The sequence below is a fragment of the Astatotilapia calliptera genome, chromosome 4 (genome assembly GCF_900246225.1).
Source record: "Astatotilapia calliptera chromosome 4, fAstCal1.2, whole genome shotgun sequence".
Classification (NCBI taxonomy): domain Eukaryota; kingdom Metazoa; phylum Chordata; class Actinopteri; order Cichliformes; family Cichlidae; genus Astatotilapia; species Astatotilapia calliptera.
Window position 1 is genome coordinate 18,504,936 of NC_039305.1, and position 27,665 is coordinate 18,532,600.

Here is a 27,665-nt window from a genome sequence, read left to right on the forward strand (position 1 = left end):
GGTAAGCAGGATGCCTTTTTGAGTCCCACGAAACAACGGTGTCATTATTACAAGCAAGTCATTTTGGTAGAAAATTCAAGAAAAGGCCCGATAATCCTGTTTATGATTAGAGATTATGGGATGGCTGAGTTAGCAAGGGGAGAAAGATACACTGGACATGTTTGACATCTCTACACTTACACATGCCGTTAATAATCTAGTTCAGACTCAGACAACCAGCCACGGGGCGAAATATTGACGAATATTAATTTTAATTAGTTGGGGAATATACAATATAATCGAACAAGGCATGCCAACACCTGCTTACAATGACCACTGTGTACCACACAGCCACACACACACAATCATGAGGCATAGAGTGCAAGCAGACATGCCTGTAACAAGATTTTTTTGTTTGTTTTTGTGGGTTTTTTTGTTTTTTTAATTATCAGTTATATACAACAGTAACATTAATTCCCAGAAAAGAACAGATACATTGGCAGTAATTAGAAGTGTCCTTTCCCTCTCTGCCTCAATGAGTTTTAATGTAAGAGAAAGGATTTGGAATGTACGGTCGTGCTAACACTAAATGATGAAAATAGATTTCCCCATAACCTGCCTGCTTGTCTACTTACATTCACTGTGGCTGCGGAAAAGGATTTGTAACCTGGGTTGAACCCTTCATTTCTTTTTTTGGCCTCTGCCATTAATGGATCACACGTCTTGTGACTCATATGATTAAAGTGATATCTATCGCTTTAATCAACCTATGTGTTACATGGTAAAGTTCCCTCATTGTACACCACATCCTACACCGTCAGGTAAGTAGTATTTAAGGGGATGTTAATGTGTCCTCTGTATTGCTTCAGACAAACACCATAATTCAGATCATTGCTCAGCGAAGTACGATTTAGGTCAGTGAGGATATTTTAGGGAACACGTTCTTTACTCATTAAACAATGCAAGATTGTTACTCGGAAGGATGCGGGTTTTAGATATCACCCTGGGTCAACACACCTGAATCAAATGATTAGTTCATCACCAGGCCTCTGAAGAACTTCAAGACATGTTAAAGCGGTCATTTAACCATTTAAATCAGCTGTGTTGGATCATCTAAAACCTGCAGGACACCGGCCCTTGAGCGTTCCCGCACCCTTGCTTTAGACGCATCCATGGCACTGTTTCCGGCCAATGTGCCAGTCTATCTTTTTCCTATGATTTTCCTAGAACCCACTTCACTATATTTTATCTTCATATGTTCATTTCTTTACAATTATTCCTTTTTTTAGTGTGCCAGATGCTTTTTGAAATGCAAATACCTCGGCCTCAAGAAGGATCTAAGAGAATAAAGTCAGAGCCTGAATTTGACATCTCTGTTCACTAATCTGCATGTTGTCAGTTGTACCACAGCACAGATCACACCCTATCAGATTCACCATTACTTAGAACGTCTAAATAATCCCAGGTGGAATGCTAAAAACGTATGCAGCACCCAATAAAAAAAAACAACTCAAAACATCTTGGATCACACTAAGCAGAAAATGAAGGGAATCAGCATTTACTCTGTGACAACCCACAGATGAAAACATGGCACTGTTAAAGATGGTCCTTTGCATCACAAAATGTGATCAGTCAAATAGAGTACTAAATTACACAGTTGGCATTTGCTCCCTGTACTATAAATGAAACCCACAAACACTGAATAAGAATGAACCATAGAAGTTGCTACAATGATGTGTAAAAAAAAAATGACTCAGATCCCAGGCACAGTTTTGCAGTCCTTGCTCTTAGCGCAATATTTATACACCTAGCATGCCAAAAGGAGAAAAAAAAACCTAAAGGCAAAATTTTGTCCTACATTTTTCTCCCTATGAAGTAAAACTGATTTCTCTGGCCCAGGGGTGCATCAGTAAAAGCAGTATCTGAACTCTATATCCTCCAGTGGTTAACTCTGGCCCCCAGTCACAGCTTTTGCTGTGCTGACACACCCTTCCAGTAATCAAGAATGTCATGCAGGTCCTCGCCTTTAGCAAACTGCACCTTTTTTCGAAGGGCATTTCCAGCGGTCACATAACAGGACTCATCACGTGGGCCTTTCCTGTAGGGACGAAAACGCTCCCAGATCCGCAGTGAGCTCTCTGAGCAGTACTCGGGGCTGGAGGAGTAGCCTGAGTAACTGGAATGATGGCGGGCAGGCGAAAGCTGGGAGTAAGAAGCTGCGTCCCTGCGGGACCGTGTCAGGGGCTTTAGGAATGAAACTCTTTGGGCTGGGGAACCCTGGTGGGAGCCTTCATAGTAGAGAGCGGGGACAGAGTGGCGGTGCTCCGAGCAGTGGTAGTCCTGCTGCACCTCCAACTGCTGCTGCTGCTGCTTCTGCTGCTGTTGATGTTGTATCTGTTGCTGCTGATGGTAATGGTGGGATTTTTGGTTGTCCTGATGTTGGGCACCAACACCACCACTGTCGCAACCACCACCACTCCCTCCACCACAGCTCCCACTTCCCACTAAAGGGAGTCTCTCCAGGGGCTCCCCACAGCCCACAGGACTGGCCCGGTCTGGGTACTGCTGCTGCTGTTGATTACAGGCATCTGGGCTCCTTGGCTCAGGGACATCCAGGCTGTACACCCTGGCTCCTCCGCGCTCCCTGTCTCGACCCATGGAGCCACAAGATGTGGTACTGCACTGTTTCTTGACAGAATTTACAATAACGACAGCTGCATCTGCACTCATTTGCCGCTGAATGGGACGTACAGCATTGGCTGGAGGAGGGGGCCTGTAGGGGGGAGTGACAACAAATCCCCCACCACTGATTCCAGGGCGCTCAGAGAGAGGGGCATTCAAGGCAGGGAGTGGAGGTGGAGGGGGTACTTTGTTGGGAGCGATGACCTGGCATGTCTCTGTCATCCCTTGAGAGAGTGGGATTAGGCCACGTGTTAGGGAGGACGTGCTGGTGGGCGGTGGGGAGGTGGGATTGGAGGAAGAAGGGTTTGTAGAGGCCCCTGAAGCAGCAACTGCAGCTGCATCCAGTTTCAGGGCATCAATGCAATTGTTAATGATCTGATTAACCTTGTCCACCTCCATGGCAATAGTTGAGATCTCAGATGCAGAACCATGCCCATCATCATCCGAGTCATCGCCAATATCAGTTCCATCATCGTCCCTCAAGTCTTCTCCCCTCATCACTCCATGCATACCATCTCCCATCCGCTCCACCCCTGCCCCTCCAGTTCTGATATCCATATAGTTCCCTTTGTTTGTAGCCATGGCCTCCGAAAAGGCAGTGGCCATCTTTTCCACTTGTGGGATAGAAGAAAGTCTTGAGGAAGTGGTGTTGGCTGAGTGGAGCATTCCCGAGCTTGAGGATGTCGACATGGGAAGTTTCCCTCCATGGTGATGCTGATACTGGTGATGTTCTCTGGACTGTTCCTGGAGTTTGTGGACTGCTGATGGATCATTTGCTACTGCTGCTGCCACCTCTGGTCCATAGCGCATTTCTAGTATAGTTTTCTTGACACAGATAGATTTCCTCTTCTCATCATGCATCCGTTTTTTACGAAGACAATAGTAGACAAGGCCTAAAATGATTAGCATGCCAAAAAGGCAGCCCACAATAGTCATTATATAGTGAGTAGTGGTGGAAGGTGTGGGGAGCATATCATCTTGACTTTGCCCCCGAGTGGAAAACTGGAGGCAGGTGTGGTTGTAACGTTGGGAGTTGCGGATGGATACCACACAGAAGGTGTAATTACTGCGTGGTTTTAGTTTGTTAAGGGTGATCATCTCCTTCTTGTTCTTCAAGTTCATGACATCAGACACAAATGTGTTGTTGTATTGTGTTAGAATATACATTTTACTGAAGGGCTTTGGAATCTTCACAAGGAGAGATGCTGATGACAAAGAGACATGATGGAGCTTTATGCTGGGACTGAAGCTGTCTTCAGTAGACGAGGAAGAGGTTGTAGGCTGGTGGTATGGTCCTATACCACCAAACATCTCTGGTCCGATCCCAGAAGGACCATCTAAATCTGGCGGTAGAGAGGTCATTCCTGGAATCATTACACCGTCTCGGCAGTGATGGTACAAAATGTTTTTAGCATTCCGACCAGAATGTCCAGCTGCAATAGGACTCAGTAAAGGATAGCCAAACATCTCCCGCGGCGTCTCGCATAGGAGGCGGTCATAAGTATGTGAGACATTGTTGAAGAACTCCAACCAGGTTAGAAAACTATAAAGATCGCAGCCACAATGGAATGGATTTGCTGCCAGTTCACAAACCATAAGCCGACTAAGAACTGTGAAAGTGGATGGGTCAATGCGGGCAAGTTTGTTGGATGACAGGTCAATGCTGCTCAGGCTCGGGCACTCCCAGAATGCATTGCTGGCAACAACCTCAATCAGGTTGTGCTGCAGGAACAGGCACTGCATACGGCCGAGCCCTCTCAGCATACCCTCAGTCAAGTTTGTCAGTTTGTTGTAACCCAACTGAAGAACCTGAGAAAAACAAGAGCATTTTTAAAATGATGTATTTTTAAGCTGGGGTCCCAAACAAATTACCAAATAACTGTGATGCTGTAGCATATTCTACAATTTGCATAACAATTCTAAAATATGTCTGTAATAACTAAGTCACCAGTATATGCTTTAATAAAAATGATATTTTAAATGTAAACACATTATTATCTTTTTTTGACTAAGATATGAAATTACAGTTATTTACTTGCTTTCCTAAATAGAAAAATTTGTTTCAGCAGTTGAATATTGTTCTTGAATAAGAACGAAGACTAGAGCTCAATTTTGGGCATCAAAACATGAGGTCACTTTGTTATTTGCCTAATAAATACTGTAAGAGTATAATTAGTAATTAATTAGCAGTATAATTTGTAGCTGTAAAAAAATCCTTAAAATCCTTAAAAATTTAGTACTAAATATAGTCTGCTTGAATAAGGTACAACAAACAATTAATACAACCTAAATCCTATGCATGCACTTGTCAATTTGAAAATGTTATGGTCAAATTAAGATCTAATGCACAGGTGTCAAACCTCGAGGGCCAGTGTCCTGAAACTTTTACATGTGTCCCTGCTGCAACACACCTGATAGAATTTAGTAGGTCATTAGCAAGACTATACAGAACTTGCCTGCATGCTGAGGTAGCAATTTAGCCATTTGATTCATGTTACAGAAGCTCAAGAGTGAATGAACATGTTGCAATAAAAGTAGATTTTAGAAGTAGATTTTTTTTAAACTTACACTTTTATTTAAATGTACTTAAGTAGGGTTATGGTTAGGGGTTGACACCTCAGCATGCAGTCAAGTCTTGCTAAAAGACTTGACTGCATGCTGAGGTCCTACAAATTTTATTAGGGTGTGTTGCAGCAGGGACACATGTAAAACTTTCAGAATACAGGACCTCACGGACTGGAGTTCGACACCCGTGATCTAATGCATCGTGTGCATTTAACACCCATCTTCTTGTTACCTGTAAATTGGCCTGTCCTGCAAAGGCTCCATCCTCAATGTAGTTGATTTCATTCTTGGTGAGGTTGAGGTCAGTCAAGTTGGTAAATCGATACATGGAACTGAAGAGCACGGCTTTCAGCTTGTTCTCATTCAATCTCAAGTCATGCACTGTGTTGTTGATGTGCTGGGGGATAGTCTCATATGGAGGCTGATTCTGGCTACATATAGCTAGCCACACATAGCCTTTGTCCCCCTCAATGAGCCAGCAGTCCCCATTAGCCGTGTTAGGGAAATAAGAGAAAAATAGGAGGGAAGGAAGAATAAGAAGGAAAGCGGAGGTGGTAGAAGCACCCTGCATTATTCCAATATAAATCAAAGGGAAAAAATGAAACTATAATCAGGGAAATAGAGGGAAATGGGAAAGAAAGGTGTGTTTACAGGTAAAGGAAAGCAACAAAAGCTGCTGGTAGGGTTTCCAAAGAGGAGATGGGTCTGGGTTGGGAGCGGTAAAAGGGGAGAAGCCTTCACGATACCAGTCTCTGCTTCATGGCGATTAGCAGGGGACCCATGTTATGTCATATTTTGTTGGATAAAAGTTTGAGGTAACACAGTTTGTCTTCAGTTTTAGTTGTGACAGAGCCAAATAGATAAACCTTTGGAATGATCAGTGGGATCTGTAAATGAGAAGAGAAAAAGGAGAAACATTAGAAAAGGAACATTTCTGAATGATAGACATGATGAAAACAAAACTATTTGGTTTTGGTTTATTTTGGCTTTTTTTAAAAGAAATGTTGCTTGGAAGGGTTGTCAAAGAACACATGCTTAACAAAGAATGAAGGCTTTATTTGTGGACTTTAAAAGATTGAACTGAATTCAAACTTCACTAAATTCCTAATGTGGGCATCACAAAATCAGTCTGCTTTCAACTGGGCTTGTTCCAAGTTTTTTTTTCTTGTGCTGGCTTTTCTTTCTTATATATGTATTATATATTCATGCTGCACTCAAATGATGTTCTCTTAGCCAACTGCCTCTGCACTTAGTCATTACCTGCTGCTCCCCTCCCCAATTCATGAGGCTATGAGGTCATCAAGCTTTGGCTGATACCTACACTATGTGAACCTGCCAGTCTTTGTTGAGTCCTGAGAGGGCCTGTTTCAAACATGAAGTACAGCATTAATCATCCAAATGCTGACAGCACATTGTCTTCACAGACATTCCTTGTTATGACACTATGCTGCCAAAACCTAAGCTCTCTAACCCATCTGCATGTCATTTGAATAGCAGTCAAGCGTTTACATAAGGAGAGGATTAGCCGCCTGTTGCATCATGACAGACATTGTCCTCTTGCCGGCTCAGCAGCTGGGAAAAACATACTTACAATTACACATACGTTGCATATGCACACTAAAATGGACACGGAAAAATGTGGATGAGTACATGTGCACCCCGAAGCACATAGATGCCCTCATATAACAGCTCGCATGTATGCACACAGGATATCTAAAGGCAAACAAGTCAGGACAGATTCTGTACAGCGTTGAACGGTACAGTTTGTCTTTGTACTTGCCATTCTCTCTAAAAATCATCTCACATTCCCTCAGTTTTATATTCTCTTGATTCCCATCATCGTTTCATGAAAACAACAAGGAAAATCTCTCCCTGCTCCTCTGAGAAACAGACCAAATTTATTTCTTATGCTCTAAATTCTGCTTCTTTCTAAATCCGGCAAAGAATTGAACTCATTACAATTTATTCTGGTCCATGCTCCCCAGAGGTGTGAGCAGAATCAGGTCCATCTTCTCTTTTAATCTACTTATTACTGCAGAGAATGGTAACCCTGCAGTTCTTTGCATAATACTGCATTATCATGTATCTGATGACCTCGGGTACCTGTTAGGTATCTGGTCTTAAGATTTTATGGAGACACGGCACAAAGAAGACATTAAACATGTACTGGATAATGGATAAGACAAATAGATATGAAGACTAAATGTATGTTGTCTGTTTACAATTAATGCATTTAGTTCTGAATACTCAATTTATCAAATGTATACACAAGATTGTTGGTGAGGAGATTCAAATAAGTGCTTGACTTTCTGGCAAACTACAGAACAGTAAACATAACAAGAATATTACATTATTTTACTTGAACAGTGACTGAATGTGCAACATTTTTATGCCAGACTGGTCCAAAAGTCGGTTGTGAGAAACACCCAGGTATAAATAAATGCTCCTAAACTTAATTGATAATGTAAAATGAATAATCTCTTTTTTTATGTTTGATGATATCATTCCCGATGGCGGTTCAGTGCTTAGCACTGTCACGTCACTGCTCGATGGTACTAGGTTTGAACTGGCTGGGTTCTTGCTGTGTGGATTTTCTCCGTGTAACTGCATGAAGTTCTCTCCAGGTAGTCTGGCTTCCTCTCACAATCCAAAGGCATGCATGTTAAGTTAAATGGTAATTCAAAATTGCATCGGTAACCTGTTCAGAGTGTACCCCACCTCTCACCCTATGACAGCTGGAATAGGCTCAGACCCCCTACGACCCTGAACTGGATAAAAGGAATAAAATGAATGGATGGATAGATGGAACCTTAAATCACTGAATGGGTCCTTTACACTCACACCTACACATAACATTTGTATACCTTATAAGCAATATATTGCAGTCTTCTTTTCATCTCTTTACATTCTGTCTAGTGGCACAAATATATTCTCTGTTGAACTCATGAGCACGCACTGGGACACTCCCTTGCAACTGAGTGTCTTGCTCTTCGTCTGAGGTTTATCCCCTCCACAGGAGACGTGATCTCATTTGGCGCTCCACATACTGAAACCCAGAGGGTTCATACAAGAGAGGCAGGAAACACAGTACGTCTGCATGTGTGTGGTATGGGATATGATTACATAATTAGGAATACGGGACACGCAGAACACCTGTCTCAAAGGGAAAATGCATGACTCATATCATCGATCCATTTGTAACTATAAAAATGTAGGACACGGGATTCAACTTTTTTTTCTGCCAGTATTGCACACTGGTGTTGTACATTGTAAACTTTGCTTCCGCGACAAATATAAGAGCATACTTTTTAGATTTTGGTCTATATTAAGCATGCATTTTATTACAGACCAAATTCAAATGAAGCTCAGCAGAGGGGTTTGTTACTTTGATAAGCTATACACATTACACCGCACAGTATTAATAGCACTGGAAACTGACAGAATCAGTTTCTTGCTTCTTTTCATGAAAGCTATCTTTGACCTGCATATGTGCTCTTAGTAGGTCATGGCATCAGAAAAGTTCAAAGCTAGAAACTAAAAAGTGAACAGGTAGCTGTAAGCTTTTACCTCAAATATGTCTGGAAGCACAAACACCTCAGCCATAAACTGCTTAAATAAAAAAGAATAAAACAATAAAAATATTTAGGTTTTGCACAATTAAAGCAATCCAAGATTTTAAACAAAGAAAATCTGAGCAATGTGTGAGCTGAAATTAGACACTTTAGATTTAGATTAAAAATGTGGATAAAGTGGCTACCTTAGCTTAAAGAATCCCAACACTATTAAACACAACTAAATGCTGTCTTTACTGAATATTGCATGCTGTGTAATCACATTTACTGGGAGGTATCCTCTTTAAGACAATGTAATTTTCTCTGCATCGTTTCAAGTGAAAAACCTGGATTTAGAAAAGCTCATATTTAATCATAGTCTGAAAACAAAAACAAAAGAAATATTTCAACTTCATAGAATTTCTAAAACCTTAAGGTTATAATGAGCTCGAACCCTTATAATGTTACACACTAAAAGGATAGAGTTCATAGAAAAAAGTGCTTGTATGAATGGGTGAATGAGGCAAATTGTATAAAGTGCTTTGAGTGCTCAGACAGAGTAGAAAAGTGCTATATAGGAACCGTTCCATTTACTATTCCATTACCATTTATCTCAGTGGCAGGTGTCACCAGGACAAAATTTTGCCGTAATGAGACACACACACATGCACACATGAACAACGTTAAGATGCTGTTGCCACACTGCTGCAGCTGGTGATAAATGGAAGGATCGGGGAAGCTTTTATTCTTTTATGCTTTCGTTTAAACCTTTGTGACAGACAAAGTGTCCATAACACAAAACCAGAATCCATCAAACAAACAAAATAAACTCCAACTCCAAACTTTTGGGGAATTTCATATTTAGTTGTTATTGATTGCCTACTTTGTAAATCCTTGTAATATATGTAATATATTTATTTATTATATATAATTCTTCGATCTTGTATGGTGCCTACACATACATACACAAACACACTATCACATTTCACCAGCACCCTTGCTTCTAGAACACATCTGGGTTACTTGGTGCAAAAGCTTATTGTCACGGTCCCCGTGTCTCTCTGGTTGGCCCACGCTGGCTACAGGTTTTGTTGTTGTTAGTTTTAGTTTTTTGTCTCTCCTCCTCCTCTCTGCCTGGGTGGAGCTCATTACGGGCTCTCACTCTTGGCCCACGCACCCCTGTGGATGGTGTCCACCTGCGGCTGATCTGGCTGATTTCCCCAGCTGCTATTTAAGGCAGTGGCACAGAGCAGCTCACCGCTGGAACGTCGAACCACCTGAGTTCGTGCTCGCGGCATATTCAAAGAAGAATCGCTTACACGTGTTTTATGTTGTGGAACTAACCTTTGACCTTCTGTCTGTAGATTCTGGACCGAATCACCGGACCTGTCCAAGTGGGGCAGTGTGTGGAGTGTTGGAGCGAGTGCGGCTGAAGAGGAGTGCATGTGTGCGGAGGAGCGGTGGCGGTGACTGAGTGGAAGAGGAAGCGTGTGTGTGGATTCCCCCCCCCCCCGCCCCTCCTTCTCTCCCTGGAGCCCTGGACCCCCTCCCAACTCACTGTACATATATTTTGCACTAAGGTGATCCCTATTGTAAATAAATCCCCTTTTGTTTCCTTGAAAGAACTGTCTGCGCGTGGGTCCGTTCAGTAGCCATGACACTTATATTGATACTTGTGATTGCCATGGAAACACATTTATGACGGACAGTGGCAATTAAGTTCAATGTTGAGAAAATAAGATGTCGTTGGCATTTGCATCAAATCACTGTGTGTTCTGCCTTGTTAATCATAATGATGTAACTCTCCTGCCTCAATTCTAACAACACCCACTGAACATTGGCTTTGACAGGTGTTAGACTTGGAGAGGGTCCATGTCTATTCTGCGCTATCACCGACATTACTCGTGGACACAGGTCACCGTCATTCCAAACGTAAATATATTTGCTGGGACTCGTTGTGCTTCTGGCTGCATATGCTGCTGTCATTTTCAATTGTGTCACCTGTGAATTATACGCGCTCATTGAGTTGACGTGTTAAAACAAAGAGACCTTTATTCGTAACAAAGTGCTGGGCAAATCTGAACTCCACATCGTGCTCACCGTCCATGTGTAATTAGCATTTGATTTACGCAGTCAGCTGCTCATTGCACAATCAGCAAATGAACCTGTGACCTCTAGTTGCTTTCTGAGAGCTAAGAAGAGCGCTACAGATTTAACTGGGACCAAATATGAAATTGGGGCGATGGTGACTCAGCCTGAGCGGCTATCACTACGATGTCTTGTCGGGAGGATGATTCAAATAAGGTCTGACACTCATTGGACAAAAATCTGTTGAAGTTGTAGCAGTTGCTAATCTGTGCCAATACACCATGCTCTATTATTTTGGCAGGTACTAAAAATTCAGGCTCCCAGCAGCTTATTTTCTAAGCCTTTCTGACTGACTGTCTTTGGTTTATACAAACTATGATTATCTACACCAAACACAGCTATTCTCACAGTGGTGTTTGATGAGATCACAACACAGTGAAGAACATAAGCAGAATAGATCCTACTACACTGTAAAATGTAATTTTCCGTTACATGTTTGTTTGTTTGTTTTTTAACCTCTATGATGAAAACCTTTTGTGAAGGCATGATGGGCTTGGTAGTTTTAACAAACACCGGTTTGAGTAATACTGCCATGAGTCAGAATACATTAAATAACCATAAACTAAAGTGATGTGATCTGAACTATCAACTCAAGTGGTGCTTTTAAGCAAAGGAAGCCAAAAAGATTTTTAAAAAATTAACTGCACTCAATAGTCATGCAAATCTTTTAGTATGGACAAAGTTATCTACACCGATCTATTCTTATTCCAGTGTTGTAACTGTTATGCAAAGATTGCTCAATAGGTCATTTAGCAGATGACTCAATTCCTTTTTTATATATCAGAAGAAGAATACTGTCAATTAGCTTTATGTAAACCACACACACACATATCCACAAACTTTGACCTTCATTTTCATTGAGTTAATCCATGTTATTCAGAATCTCTTACAACGACATGATCAAGTAAACTCTTTTTCAGCCCTTCAGGCGCAGATTTAGTGGCAAGTGCCAAAAACTACAGTGCCTCAACTGCTCCCTTGAGTCTGGCTCCAAAAGCATGTTAATTTCTGTTCATCCCCAATGTTAAAATTCCAAACTGTACAGGATTTCATAGCTTATATTCTCTGCAAACTGCACAGTGGTGATCATTTGTATACATCTATTTAAGGTTTAGAGTTTGCATGATAGGGACACTGCAATAAGATGCCTATACTGGCGAAAGTAGATCTGTTGTTGGTGCCTTTTGGCACATCTGCAATGCAATTTTCAAATTTGCTACCAATAATATGACTTGAGGAGTGGCATATGTGCTAATAGATGCTCAGGAAGTTTATGCTACAGTTTTGAGGAGTGAAATATTCAAGCAAGCATTGTCTGTGCAATACATGCAATCAGTGCAGCTTGGTAAACACGCTTCCTAATGTGGTCACACCTAGTTACAAAAAGTTAAGATGGCAATGGAAATTGCTGAAAGTGTGTGTGTGTGTGTTAGTCCCAAACGTCCTACATTTGCAAACTGTTTATCATAATCTACTCTCTAGATTCTTTGTAGTCCTCCTTGCGTTTGTCGTTCTCAGTTTAGTTTTATAGATCCTTTTTAGTTTTCTGTTGCTTCTCTTACTCAGCTTCATTCTGTCTTTCAACTCCTCTAATCCCCTGCAAGCTTTTGTATTTGTTCTTGTCTCACAATTTCCTTCAATTTTTTTTCTGTCCTCGCTTCTCCCTGTATCAGTCTTCTTCTCTGATGCTACGCTTCCCTCTCGTCCAGGCGTGCTCCCTGGAGTACAGTCAGTGCAGTGTAGAAAGGTTGAGGCTGTGAGCAAAACTTTTTCCTCTCCACTTCACACGGGGCTTATGGATGAGACAAACACAACTACAGACGGAGCAGGCTCCTCAGAGAGCTTCCCAGTGTGTATGCGGAACAGATGATTTCTCAGTGGTCATAACAGGAACTTACTAAAAGCAGTATTGCTACTTCGTTAAATACAGTTGAAGCAAAATGTTGCCTGTTCATGGGTTTTAAAGCTGGATGGATTATTGTTTAGATAATCTCCCATGCTTTGAGAAGCTATTTGTTGCTCAAGCAGGACAGAAAAATGTAGAAAGATATAAATAAATTTGAAAGGCAGAAAGAAGAAGAGAGAAAAGACAGCCAAGACAGGACCTATGAGAAGGTGTGTTTGATCTGTGGTTCTTCCACAAACTTCTTATTCACCACCAAAAAGAACAATGACAATGTCGTGGATGTTGAAACACCCCTGATGATCATGATTCAGATACAAAAAACCCAATATTTGAGAGTAAGCAGCACATGCACAAAGAAAGAAATGAAAGTGATAGCGGTGAAGGAGTGTTTCAAACTACCTCTCTCAGGTTTGATCTATAATTCATATTTTATCATTGTGCACTCCTTGAGATCTGTCCAACTTCTCTCTCTTCTTTTTTTAAAGTGCCTCACTCTTCTCTGTCCTTTCTGACCTTCTCTATGTTTTTGTGTCTATATCTGTTTGCCAGTGTGTGATGTTTAGACCGTTGTCATCTGTGGCTTCTCATGCATGACATCATATCCATTTCTTGGATGCCTCAAAGGGAAGAAGAAGTGATGCAGTGGAGCGTGACAGACGGGCCCAAAGGTCTAGGGCTAAATGGAGCAGAGCACCTACGGCCTCCAACTGACCGCTACATCACTACTACTAACATGCTTTCTTTTCTGTGCCCCAAATGACCGGACTGAGGGCCAGGAGACACGGCTCCGTGGAGTAACGTGGGCCTGTAAGGTAATGGAGTGATCAGGGATTTTCTAGTAGTATGATAAGGCTAGATTCCAAACAAGGTCTGGGTTAAATTTAGAGATGAAATTGAAGCATGCTGATGGAAAACATGGAAAGAAGAGCGATTTCACCCTTACATACTATAAGGTCAAATTTGACCCATTTTGCAGTAGCAAATATATTCTAAATATCATTCATTTAGCCCGGAGTTTGATCAGTTTTAATACTAAAGTGAACTAAAATACTTATACTAGGAGGTACAGGTGCTAGAAATGTAAGGTGTTATGGATCAAATTAGATTGTTATCTGTTCAGATGAGTTTTAGCTCTGAAATATAAATTAATAATTATTCCTCCATTTCCTAATGTCAGACAAGCTATTCATACTGTTATTTTCACTTTATGGAAATGACTTGCCCAATGTGTGCACAAATGTGGACACGATTATGTATGCTGATGATACGGTAATTTTTACACAAGCCAAAACTGCTGTTGATGCAGCCCATCAGCTTTCATTGGCATCACATGATTTACAAAAATGGCTGAATGACTCATGCCTGTGCCTTAATGTTAAAAAGACCGTATCAATGTTTTTTAGTAAACCTAAAACAACCGTGGCTGCAGTAAAAATTTTCTTGGGTGCACAAGAATTAATTAATGTTGAGGAATTTAAGTATTTGGGAGTGCTACTAGACTAAATTATCCTTTAAAAAACACGTTAAAAAAGTAGTGAAAACTTTAAATGTTAATATACAGAACTTTAGACATATCCGCACATCATTAACAGACACAGCAGCCATTACATTCCTGCACTCAATGATACTGGCTCATATTGAATTCTGCATTACAAATTGGTCCTATAGGAGCTTTGCTGCTATTGGGCCAATTGAAGTATGCTACAAAAGAGCATTGAAAGTATTTTTCATGTCACCGTTGTCAAATTTTAGATAAATACAAGTTTCTAAATTTTACTAATTTCAAATTATTTAAATCTGCCTGTCTAATATACAAAGTTATACATGGTCTGGCGCCTCCACCAATGAGTGATTTTATTAAACAAAAGTCTAGCAGTGTTGCCGGGTCACAACTGGCTCGAGCCACTGTTAGAGGTGATTGTGAACTGGCATTCAGGCGGACCACCTGAATGCAGAATGCTTTGTCATATCAGGGAGTGAGATTCTGGAATAGTCTTCCACTGTCAGTGAGGGAAAGTACAAGTCTCCCCATCTTTAAGAGTCACTTAAAAGGGCGGCTGAGGGACACACAAACATGTGATCATGTTTAATAATCATGATTTATATTGGACGTGAAAAAGAGTTAGTGTATTACAAAAAGGGAAACAGCTATTAGTGTAATGGGTCAGTGTAATATCTGGACATTCAGGGCATGTGCAATACTGGGGTTTGTGCAATATAATTGATGTGTTTCCGTTATTGTTATCTATATTGTCCTCTGTGTCCACTCTTCTTGTCATGGTTATAATCTGGCTTATTTACATTTGTTAAAATGTTCATTAATATGTATTGCCCCTCTTTCTAAATAAAATAAAATAAACAAAATAAAGTAAGCATAAAATAGCAACAGACAAGTGTAAAAACAACGGAGAAGATCAAATCGCGGAGATAACTCTGTGATTCACTGAAACTTCAGAGATTGCAACCTAAGCAATAACAGTGTACAGGAAACAATAAAAATATTCTCTATCTACGTATGTATGTGTCAGCAAAAGTGGATTATAGTACGTAAAGGTCTATTAAGGGTTCCTGCCAGCTCTCAAGCCTCTTAAATGTTAGGGGAAAAATTGCAAATTGTACAAACAACATTGAAGTGTGTTATTGAGAAACACCCACATGTAGAAAATAAGCATTCCCTAATGGACTAGAGATCCACCGATAACAGAATACATATCATCAGCTACTCCTTCTAGTCCTCCGTTGCCTCAGAGGCTCCATCTGCCTCATGTCTAAAATGTTCAGACACGAGCAGCCTGTGAGAAATGTTCTGATATAAGGTCACAGAAATAGTCACAGGATCAAAATAAAACATTCAGTATGTATCTACAGCAACCAAAGCAAAGACACTGTAACCAAAGACACGATTTATTTTAGATATCCAAAAACAGCTCATCTATACTATATGTACCAATCGTTGCAATTTATGCGGTTGAACTGAGTAAACACTCGTATAGATAATTTTAAAAGACAGCTCAAATGACTAATTAACTTATATAGACAATGACCTGACATATTTTTTTCAGAAATTTGGAGAAGGACCTAATGAGTAGGAGTCAAAATTTTCTAAAGCTCTGGATCAACACACACACACACACCAAAATCAGCTGCCTGGTAAAGAGGGTGGTACTCAAATTACAGCTCAAGATATCTGATTGTGGCTAATGAAAATGACTAATAAATAAAATAAAACTGCAATTAGAAAGGATTTATTTCACTCAGGAAGCATAGGTAATTTCAATCTTGTCTGTGGTGATGACTAATTTTATTCCGATACAAGTTCAAATTGTGTGTGATTTCCTCTTTCCTGGTATTAATGATGTAAAAAATAAAATCCATCTGTTTTATATTAGTTTGTTGGCTCTCTCATGATTTAAACAAAACATCATCCACTGGTCTGTCACTACTGGTGACAAGAATGGTAATTACTCCTCCCATTGGGTCATCCACAGATGGGGTAAGCTAACATTTCATTATTCAGTTTAACCTCCTAAGACCCAAACTCTTCCATGGCATGTGTTTTTAATTTCTCTTTGATACTTGGGCTGATTGGGACCTGATAAATGTAAAAACAAAGAATTACCAGATTATTTTTTTTACCTGATTTTTGTTTCTAAGAAAAATGTTAGCCACATTGAGGATATTCCTTTCAAATTTCGATAGAACAGTGGCAGTATAATGTCCCCGTAAGTGGATATCAGGCCCTTGTAGAGCAAAATTAAGTATTTTGGTCTAAATAACCCAAAATGTGATGTCCACATATGTGGACGTCAGGTCCTAGGAGGTTAAATAAGAGGAGCATGTGTGATACAAGGCCGGGGTTATAGTGAGATTTTGCAGGTGGGGAAACCCTAACATTAGGTGTCAGTGCTGCCTGGGAAAAATAATTACTTAGAAATACGTCACATAATCATTTTATTCTGAGCTCTGGCAGATTTTTCCTCATGTACAAACTGCAATCAGCTGTATTATATTTAATGGATTTAGTCAGCTAAATTCTTTAAGATATAAGATGATGTTACATGAATTATATGGCTGATTTCCAATCACTCGACAAAATGAAACTAGAATAAAAGGTAGACTTCACTGAGTGCCACCCACTGTACTGGTATGCTGAAATGTAGTAGGATAGAAAAAAACAAAAAATTTGTCATCACTGGCATAGTTTTAACACATTGTTTAGCTAGTTGTAGCAGCATGGTAGTTTGAAATTAGCATAGATTAAACAACTCACAAATTTACCTAACAGGCAACTCACATATTCATATAATTCCAATTTCAGCAGTATCAGGACTAATCAAAAATTTGTTTCTAAGTCAGAAATCAGAAATCTTTGTGTAAATATATAAAAGATAGTTTTGCAATTTCACCTGCAAGGTCAGGCTGTCATACATGGAGCTAATTACGGTCTTATTCTTTCTTTTGCCCCATCCAGGATGTAATGTAGAAAAAAAACAACAAAGTTGCAGTTTGAAAGCGAATAAATGTCAAAATGACTGAGTTCTGTAATGTGTTCTGCAGCATCTCAGACATCGGGATCTAACCTGTGATTGATGCAGTGAATGAGGGTCAGGTAATGTCTGTTCTTTTCACATAGGACTGTGGCCCCTGTTTATCAGCCCATAACAACAGCTGCACCATCACTTGCATAGTCAACAAACCGCAAGCGCAATTTCTTCAAAGATAAACTTTCTAACTGTAGGATGTTGCCCACAGCTGCCCTGGTGCATAGATGCAATTTAACAAGTTGAAAGAAAGAGCTGGAGTACTCAGCTTTGTGGCAAATTCTGATGTCAATGATCAGTCAAGTGTTTGGCACACAGTAGGAATATTTCCAGGATTCTTTGTGAAACTCTCCCGATGCTCTGGATCCACTTCATTTCAGTTTTATTTAGTTAATGATGGTTTTTACTCTGAAACAGTGGTGCTTAGAAACTTAATGAAAAGTTAAAATGGAACGGGATCCAGTCACCGTACCCCGAAGCAGTGTAATCTCTGTTGTCACGCATCGCAAGTGCTGAAATTAAAAGTCAGTTTCTAATTTTATTGTTGTTTGTGCTGTAAACTGTTTCAAGTTGCCGCACTAAAAAGTTGGGAATACATTTTTATATCGCCATTGGGGATGAAAAATAATTAAGGAACATGGAGACCAGGAGAAGGGGGGAAGCTCCCCTCAAGATCTCCTGGCAAATCACATCCATCTCTTTGTCTCCATATAGATCCAATATCTCATTTAAAAAAACTGTAAAATGAAAGAGAACATAATGTACAAGATTTACATTTAACCTGCTGATCAATGCTTACCTTTGAAAATAATCCTGCATCCTCCTCTTATGTCTCTTTCTTAAATCTTTTGCCATCTATCAGAACCACACATTAATGTTTTATTCTCTCTCTGGGAAATACAGCAGACACATTTTGTGACAGACTGTAGAGAAACACTTTGTATTTTTCGTAATATTTGTTTGTTCAGAAATTATGTCATAATTTAAAAAATGCTCCTCTTTTCATGCTCGCTCCTGTTCTGCAGCTTGCTCTGTGCTTAAGTGCCCCAACCTCAACTTTACATCAGCACAATGAACGCTTCACAGGGAAGAGCAAGGAAAAAGGAAATGCTGAAGATGTAAGTGGACGGTAGAACATTATTATTTTCTTATTACTGAGGAAGTATTTCTACATTACTGGAAGCAACTCCAAGCTGTGGCACATGAAAAATTAACTCATTCAACAGTAATATGCATTTACTTGCCCATCAGAATGAATCACAGAGTTCAGGTACCTTCAATTGTTCATTAATTGAAGGTACCTGAACTCTGTTCCCAATTATTCTGATTTACTTTAACCCTGATACAAGGATACCATTCATACAGCAGATTTGATCAGATAATATCCATAACTTACCCTAATGCTGGCAATGATCAAAACTAACTTGAACGTCTTTCCACGGCCACATAATTTTAGTCACTGTGTCTTCGGCCAAAGCAAAGACGATTCTTGTTTGGTGTAAGCAGAAGTACATACTCAGCATCGTGCAGATGACATACCACTAAAGTGCAATTCCAGTGACAAAGACAACAGGCAAAATGGATTTGTGTGAATGGAGTAGACATAGAGCATGCTGTGTGATTTCCATCTAGGCCAAAGAGCTTTGAATTTTTTATACCTCTTGCAATTTGTGGCAGAACAGGCATGAAAAGTGTATTTTTCCCACCAGCGGGTTGACAATAACATGTTTGGTGTTTGCATACAAAACGCAATGGACATGAGGTATGGAGGTATGAAGTCAGCTCTTGTGACTGGATTACCCAAGACAGATCTCAATGCCGGTAAGATCATAGCCTTAGTCTGCTGATTTTGGAGGTCTTTCATTTACAGAGACTTTATAGATTCAGATTTATATGCGTCATCTCAAAAGAAGAAACACCTCAAATTTACTATAAGAAAAACACAAACACACGTGCATGCGTAAACAGCAGGGGATGCGTGAGTTAAATTACAGTTTCTAACTTACCACAGGTGAGAAACACATTACACCATCAACATATCTGATATTCTATAGCCATTGGCGCAAGTGCTTCCATGGCAACACTGTATGAACGCTCAAACTGCTAAAGTACATTGGCTTTTTGATCGCAGAGGAGCAAAAGAACTAGCAATACGCCAAGCATGTCAGAGTAGAGGCAGAGAGACAAAGACTCAGATATAGGAGCCAGACAGAAATATATAAAGTTCAAACTCAAAGCCTTTTATTAGAAGAAGATGAGTAATAGAAATGACGAGAATGAAATGGAGACCACAGGAAAGACTTATTTATGTATAGAAAAAAGGGGAATTGATAATAAGCGCTGGGCAACGAGTGGATGGATAGAGATTTACAGGTTATGATGTAACAATCAATAAACTGAATGAATGAATTATGGTGCTACCAGTGAATCAGCAGTAACATGTATACTGTGCTAGGCTGGCTGGATGGATGGATGGAGTGAGGGAGACTAGTTTTCCATAATTCTAGGATTAAAATCTAGGACTCTAGGAAGTGTTATTAAGCCATAAAGTTACACTGCACTGTTTGTACATCAAATTGAGTCGATGGGTATACAGGAAAAATGTTTTACTGGAAATGTTTGACTAGAACACCCCATGAGGATACGCTTGTCATAGGTTTCAAAAGTCTTTTCCCCAACAGTCTACACTATTGGTATGGTTAATGGATCGCAACTCTAACTTGGAATGTTGAGATCTATGTGCATCCCTGTAGGTAAAAACATAATTCTGCAGCTGGCAGATCTAAGTTTTATTTTTTATGAAAAATAAAACTTGCTTTTTAATGACATCTCCTTTCCTAATGTGCCACTTTACGTTATGTGTTGATTTAATAAGGTCTGTCGGCTGAAAATGTCGCACTTACAAATAGAGTTTCGGAAAATTGGATGCCCTTAGCGAGCAATGAAACTGGATGAGTACATACACGAAGTGGCACACTCTGGTGTCTGTTAATGTGATATGTGAGATAAGAGGCACAAACAAATTTTATCCCCAGTGACTCTCTCCGATCACTCTGGCATAGTTTAGTCAGGGACAGGATTATGTGAAGGAACGAAACACAGCCTGCGAATGGTTAAAGTTATAGATAGAGCGGAAAAGGCTTCGGTCTGAAATAATCCATGCAACAACGAGGATTCTGCTGGAAACACTAATCTCCAGGAATAATAAGCACATTAGCTGTGGTAAGCAGAAATCAGACATTGCTGCAAACAGATAACGAATCTTAACAAAATCAACAATATTAGAAAACCATAACACAATAAGGAAGAAGAGGTTGGGCTGATGCAGGTGTCGGTATGAGACAAATGAATGAGAAATGACCCAAAAACCTAACCCAAAATTACTCTAAATTCAATTACAGGTACACGGAAGCATCCTTTAACAGTCATACAGCTTATTATATCCAGTGCTGCTTGGGCAATTACTACTTTATAAATTGTCAAACCACATTTACTTGCTGCTATGTGAATATTACTGCAAAAACCACGAAGTAAGCAACAGACTACCACAGTATGCTCATTAATGTGTAAACATAAAAGGAGAAGCATGGCTGGTGGAGTTAAAACGCAAACGCTTTCACAATCCTGATCAAAATAGGAAAAGAAAAAGAGCAATGCAAATAAAATAAGAGCGAATAGCCATGTTTTACAGAATAACGGAGCTTGACATTGCTCTACAAAAATATACATGTGTTACTTCTAAGAGCAATAACAAACTGGTTGTCATGGTCCTGGGCCATGTGGGCCCAGTATTCTTAGTTTTCATGTATTTTTGTATTTTGTTCTTTATTTAGGCCATGCTTCCTGGGTTGATCTGTTACGTTGTTCCTTATGTGTTTTCCCTTCGTGACTCTTACCCCCTGTGTGCCCCTCTGTGTATTTATGAGCCCTCGTCTCTCTTTGTGTTTTATTCTATGTTTTCCCCAGCCCGTTATGTCTGCGTTCTCCCCGTGCTCTCTCTCCTCCTGTTTGAACCGCTGTGTACTTCCTGTTTTACTTTGCCCATCTCCCATCAGTGTTACGTTCACTCCTGCCGTGTCTTGTTATGATTATCAGTGTCACCTGTGTTCCCCGTGTGCATCCACTTCCCCTGATCATCCCTCATGTGTATTTAGTCTCTGTGTTTCATACAGTCTGTGTCGCGTCGTCTGTGTTCCCACCCCCTGTGTTCCGTATTTCCAGCCATAGCCTTTCCATAGTTTGTCCAGTTTAGGTTTCTGTTGAGCTACTACTCATATGCTGCCTTCACTCTGTTTTGTTCCTTTCATCAGCCATAATAAAAGGCTCGCTTTTGTTTAAATCCACTCCTGCATCCTCGCTTGTGTTCGCACCTGGGTCCACCATACACATTCCCGCACGGTCTGCCTCCGCAGACCGTGACACTGGTGAGATGTTATGAAGCCTCTCTAATGAAGCCTTCATTTTTATGTTTAACTGTTGTTTTAAATAATTTATTTTTCAATACCACAGCAGTTAAATATCTAATGGCACAGTGGAGGGGCAAAACGGCTTTACTGTAAGTCACTGTATGAGTTTTAACCATCTCTAAGGCTGCCTGAGGGACACTGAGAACACAAAGCAGTTACTTTCATCAAATATTGTATTTGACATTGCTGTGAACAGCACTTTGTCTCATTTGTCTCCATTAATGGTAAACTTGACAGGCTCAGTAACAACAAAGTTTTAGCAGTTTTGGTTTTACAGAAAAAAAGAGAAAAAATAATGCCCCATTTTCTCACTTTAATCTCTTGAGGAGCTGGCTTCGTTACGGAGATAAAAGGAGACTAGAGGGATAGCAGTTTCACATCTCTATGGCAAATACAAGGATACTGATTTCAGTGGTTAGCCCATAAAATTCACTTATTAATTAATTACTAGTGAGCAAGAGCCATCATTTGTCCTTCTGGCCCATATGGAAGAATAAAAGGAAGTTTAATATTTGCATCTACAATTTCTAGATACTTCAATAATCTCTTCCATACACTTCAGCACTTTAAGTTTTCCTACAGAAAATTAAAGCAGATAGAAAACATATATAAATAAATGTGTTAAAACGTGTTACAATTGTCTTGTCAGAACCACGGACATGCAGATGAGCATCTCTGATTACCTAACACATTTGACCTTGAAGCAGATGGGCTACAGCAGCAGAAGATTGCACTGGGTGCTGCTCCTGTCAGCTAAGAACATGAAACCAAGGCTACAATTCATCACTTTGGACAATAGAAAATTGGAAAAACATTGTCTGGTCTGATGAGTCTCAATTTCCGCTGTGACATTTGGAAGACAGGGTCAGATTTTGATGCAAACAGCACAAAAGCATGGTTCCATCCTGCTTTTTATCAGCGATTGAAGTTGGTGGTGGCATAATGGCACGGGGGATATTTTGGCACACATTGGGCCCCTTTGTACCACTCAGTATTTTTTTTGCAATGTGCTGTTGCTGACTGTGCTCATCCCTTTATAACTTAGAATATCTGTCATCTATAAAACAAATCATTTAGGTGTCCCGTATAAACAATAATAAACCTCCTTGGTCATTTGTGTAACTTGAGGAAAATGTTGTTTTAGAGATTGTTTCACTGGTGTTACTATAAAATGGATAGAAAAATGTTTTGTCAAGAATGGGAATATAATAAAATAATACTAGATGAGGAAACAAATAAGCACATTTCACAAGCTGTCACTGTGTTCCTTCCAGAAGTTCTGAATTTGGTAAATATTAAAAGCGTTACGGGACAGCCCAGTACTTCACTCACACTATTATACATTTCCACTACTCTGGATTCAAAACCAGGAAACAAAAAAACATTCTCTCTAATATGAGCCAAATTTCATTGCTGGTGAGCAAACAAATATTTTGAAACATTTATTTTACTGCTTTAACTTGCCAACCACTACTCTACCGAGTACTAGAGGTGAACAATATATTATTCCCTGTGTATATCGATTCATTTCATCAGCAGTGAGTCAGCAGTGAATCCAGGCAATGAGTCATAGTTAATATTAACGGAGATGGCAATGACTGTCTCGGGGCCCCAGATGGATGGCTTCTCTTACAGCCTGAGGGACAGCATTGTATATACAGACTGCAGCATGGTCACTAAAATCCATGGTTATAACACTGGTTAGAAGAACTGAAGTGCACACACTAACACGTGACTTTATTTCAGATACTCATATTTTTACCAGCCTCAAAAGCATAGTTAGTATGATAGTAAGGTCTTTACCTGATAATATAAAGCGCCTCGAGGCAACTGTTGCTGTGATTTATCGCAATATAAATACAACTGAACTGAGCTTCTGAGTCTGTGTATGCGTGTATACCACAAAGACAGTTTTGAGGACTTTGATCAGCCAAATTGCCACAGACTCAAAACCACACAAGTTACAGCAGCAACAACTTTACAGTAGCGCAGTCGAGATCAAAATTAAGGTTCAGTTCACAAGATTTTTTAAAGCCAAACTGAAGAATACTGAGTAAACAATGCTGGAAGAAAACATTCATCCTGTTCATATTTCTCGGCAAATCTGGCCCCTAAACCCTGACGTCCTGTTCAGTAATAATGTGGTAATAGTGGGATAACAAAATGGAAACAGAAAGGTAATAATATGAAAATTTGCACATTATTACTACTTAGTTACCAAAGTAATACACAAGTAATATAAGTGTAGCAACAATGGTTACAGCTGAGTAATTTTACACTGAAATTCATTTAATTGGACCAAAAACACAGGGTAATAATATGGAAACAAGGCTATGTTAATGAAGAAAACCAGTTATTAATAGTAGTATAATACCTTGACAACAACATGATAAACTGCTAGCAAGAAGAAGATAATGTATGAATTTTCTTTTTTTCTTAACTTGCAAATTTCCATATTAATATCTTTGTTTCCACCTTGTCACCCCATTATTACCACATTATTACCAAGCTGTAATAGAAAGTTGTATGTGTTTGTGCCTCTGCTAACATTCCTACTTCCCAGTTCAGACATTCAGATATGTGGCCTTCCTCCTACATATCATTACTGGAATGCGTGCTGAAGTGTGTACGTGGGTCACGTAGTATAGGAATAAGTGGCAGCGATGATGATTTAGTTGGAGGGCTTGATAAACCTAATGTGAGGGGCTATATTTTACAGAAATAGCGTAATTAATGTATGACAGTGTATAAATAATTAATATATTTAAATGTTCTGATCCTGTCGTTTCCTTCGTAACAGGGTGCAGGTGTGCTTTTCTCAAAGCAAACCGTTATATGCTTCAACAAGATTAAATTGGCAGCATTGCAACCAAAGAGTGTGTATGTATGTGGGGGCGTGTTTACATTGCTTTTATTTTTTTTTCCACATGCAAATGCTTTTATTGTGCGCTTGGATAATTATAGCGTGTTTCCCTCGACTAGGAAGCCACGATTACAGTATATGTGTCCATGTATATATGTGCAATTTTACATGCACAGATTGTGAACGAGCCTGTATTCTCACATGAATCCAAATTGCAATTGTTGTGTTTGGGGGTGATACTAACAAACCTTCTGCACTGCTAAACTAGGCCACTGCCTTGCTGCTGGCAAAAGAGAGAGAGCGCGGCAGAGAAGAAGCAGACAGAATCAGATGGAGGGAAGAAAAATGAGGTAATGAAGAAATTACATAATAGTGTTAAATACCACAGAGGTGCACTTCATGTCACTGTGAACCATAAATTGCTAGTATTATCACATCACGTCAGACAAAAAAAAAAGCAGGTAGTTCAGAAACATTCACTGTATAACATTTGGCTTTGCCGAGAAGAAAACAATGACATGAGTGGTACTATCTTTGTGCTTGTAAGCTGCTCAAAGTTAAGACCATCGGCTCAGTGTCTAAGAATCTGAAATGTAATGATCTTAATTCAAAGAGGCCTAAAAGACTATAATGCTCATCCGCGGTATATTGTTTCATCTTAGTAGTGCAGATTGAACTAAAAGTCTTCTTTATCATGTGAACCCAAGTACCAATTAAAAGAATTGTGCTCTGAGACTGTGGACTTACAAGCCCAACAAAAAAAACTCTCACGACATATTCTCATACAAAACTTTTGGTTCCTGCTGCAATGTTAGAGTAGCACAGATGGTACGCAAAAAATGTCCATTATTGGCTTTGATGGGGCTTCAGTCCCTGACAGCGCTTCCTGTCAGCCTTGTTGATAACAAGGACAGCAGAGGGACAACCTAATCCTTAATATTTTAATATTTGCTTTGGTTGCACTCATGAAACACCAAATTTCCTAATGTAGTATTACTAGGTACCACTGTGAGATACCCGGTGGGATGTTAATGACTCATGTTTGTTGGATGGTAGCAGGCTGTTTTCTTTTTCACTGCTGAATGATAAATGGTGGTGGTAGACAAATATGAATCAGCAGTATATAAAAAAAAAGTGACTTACTGTAAAGAAAGTAGGTTAGACATAGATAGATAGATAGATAGATAGATAGATAGATAGATAGATAGATAGATAGATAGATAGATAGATAGATAGATAGATAGATAGATAGATAGATAGATAGATAGATAGATAGATAGATAGAACAAATTGGAACTGGTTGTAAACTAGAACTGGAAAAGCATTCATGATCTCTAGTGTTATTAAGCTGTAGCTCTTAGGGTCAGCACATGCAAACATTTATCCATTTTCTAAATCAGGGAGGAGGGGTTAGACCCTATCGCATGGGGGCAAAAGGTGAGGTACATCCTAGATGACACCAACTTGTAATTTAACAAGCAGGTTAAAGGGTGCCAGAGTACCCAGAGAGAAGACACACAGGCATAATGAGCCAGTATATTCAAACCCAGAACCTTCATGCTGGGCGGTAAGAGTCCTAGCTGCTGCTCCACCATGCTGTCAAGATGCAATAATAACTATTCGCAGAAGTATTTACTGATAGGAAAGGAGGCAGAGATGTGACGGATGTTGCAAGACATGCAGAAAGGAAAAAAAAGTGGAGGCATGGGAAAGGGAAGATGCATGAGAGCAGAGGAACAGGGTTGATAGAGAGAACAAAGAGCACCAGATTTAAAATGAACTGAGACACATCACATTATGAAACTCTCCCTGGCCAGTTAAATCTCAGCAACAAGGAATGTGTCACAGAGAAAGAGAGAGGCGAAGAATTACAATGTGTTCAAAAACATGGACAGTGAAAAAGAACCCCCTTTTCTGGGGTCAAGAACATCAAGCAAGAGACTGAGATAATAAAAGAGAAATAGAAAAAAGATCACATTAGAGGAAAAAAAGAAAGATATACAAGCAACAGACACCAGAGTAGAAAGAGTGGTGAGGTTATTACACAATTACGTCAAAAGAAAGAGACATAAGAGGGAGCTCTGGGTCACCCCACCGGATCTTTTTATTTACTTACAAAAAACTCCTCTTTCATAAATTGAATCTTGGTTTACACAAACCGAGGGGGCAAAGGAGACAAGGAAAAAGCTACAGAAAGACAAAGTAATGAAAAACAAATGGTTGAATGGGACGACTCGGCTTGAAAAGATAAAGACATGCCAAAGCACACTCTTGATTCACCATGAAAGCTTCTTTTAACTGGCTTTTGTGTTCACCTAAAGGTGGGAGGATGCAATGTGTGAAATGAGACACAAACAACACTTAGATATAAGGCAGTAGGATAGTTCTAACTACAACGAGTACTGTGGTGTGTTAACACGAACACAAAAAGATTTGAAGACAGTACACACTTCAACACCCTCTGCCAGGTTATTAACTGGCACTTTGTGCTCCAGCAGAGTACAGAAGCACTGCATAACAACTGGTCTATTTGCACACAGCATCACAATTATTTTAGAAAAACCTAAAATTGCCAGCGTTTATATTATTAGCCCCCTGAAAATCTGACCTTTATATTGAACTGCAGCACAAACCACTTCTCTGCAATGACGTGCTTTAATTTTGAAAGCTCAAAGCTTGTAAAATCAAGTTAGAATTGAGGGTTATCTTCTAATTTCAACACAGTGGAGATGGAAATATATAAAGTTATAACAGCACCGTCTCTACAGTGAAACACAGTAGTGGGAGTATCATACTCTGGGGATGCTTTAGTGCATCTGGAACTGGGAATCTTGTCAAGATGGAAGGAACCATGAAGAAAGAAGGATATGTGAAGATTTTGAAAGACAGCAACAGCTTTGTCTCCCAACACAACAACAATCCAAAACATGGTGAAGAACTACTTCCAATGTAGTTTTTGTTTTT

General features: G+C 39.7%; 1 protein-coding gene across 2 annotated transcripts in view; it reads right to left on the minus strand.

The window, feature by feature from the left end:
* Positions 1-1,070: 1,070 nt before the first annotated feature.
* Positions 1,071-27,665, minus strand: part of elfn2b (extracellular leucine-rich repeat and fibronectin type III domain containing 2b) — a 72,046-nt gene continuing 45,451 nt past the window's right edge. For both annotated transcript variants that reach the window (XM_026165264.1, XM_026165266.1), the window contains 2 exons: positions 5,459-6,113; positions 1,071-4,470 (listed from right to left, as the gene is read on the minus strand). In XM_026165264.1, coding sequence (XP_026021049.1) covers positions 1,942-4,470; positions 5,459-5,797 — 2,868 coding nt within the window. In that variant the 5' untranslated portion in view covers positions 5,798-6,113 and the 3' untranslated portion in view covers positions 1,071-1,941. The remainder of the gene's footprint in view (positions 4,471-5,458; positions 6,114-27,665) is intronic.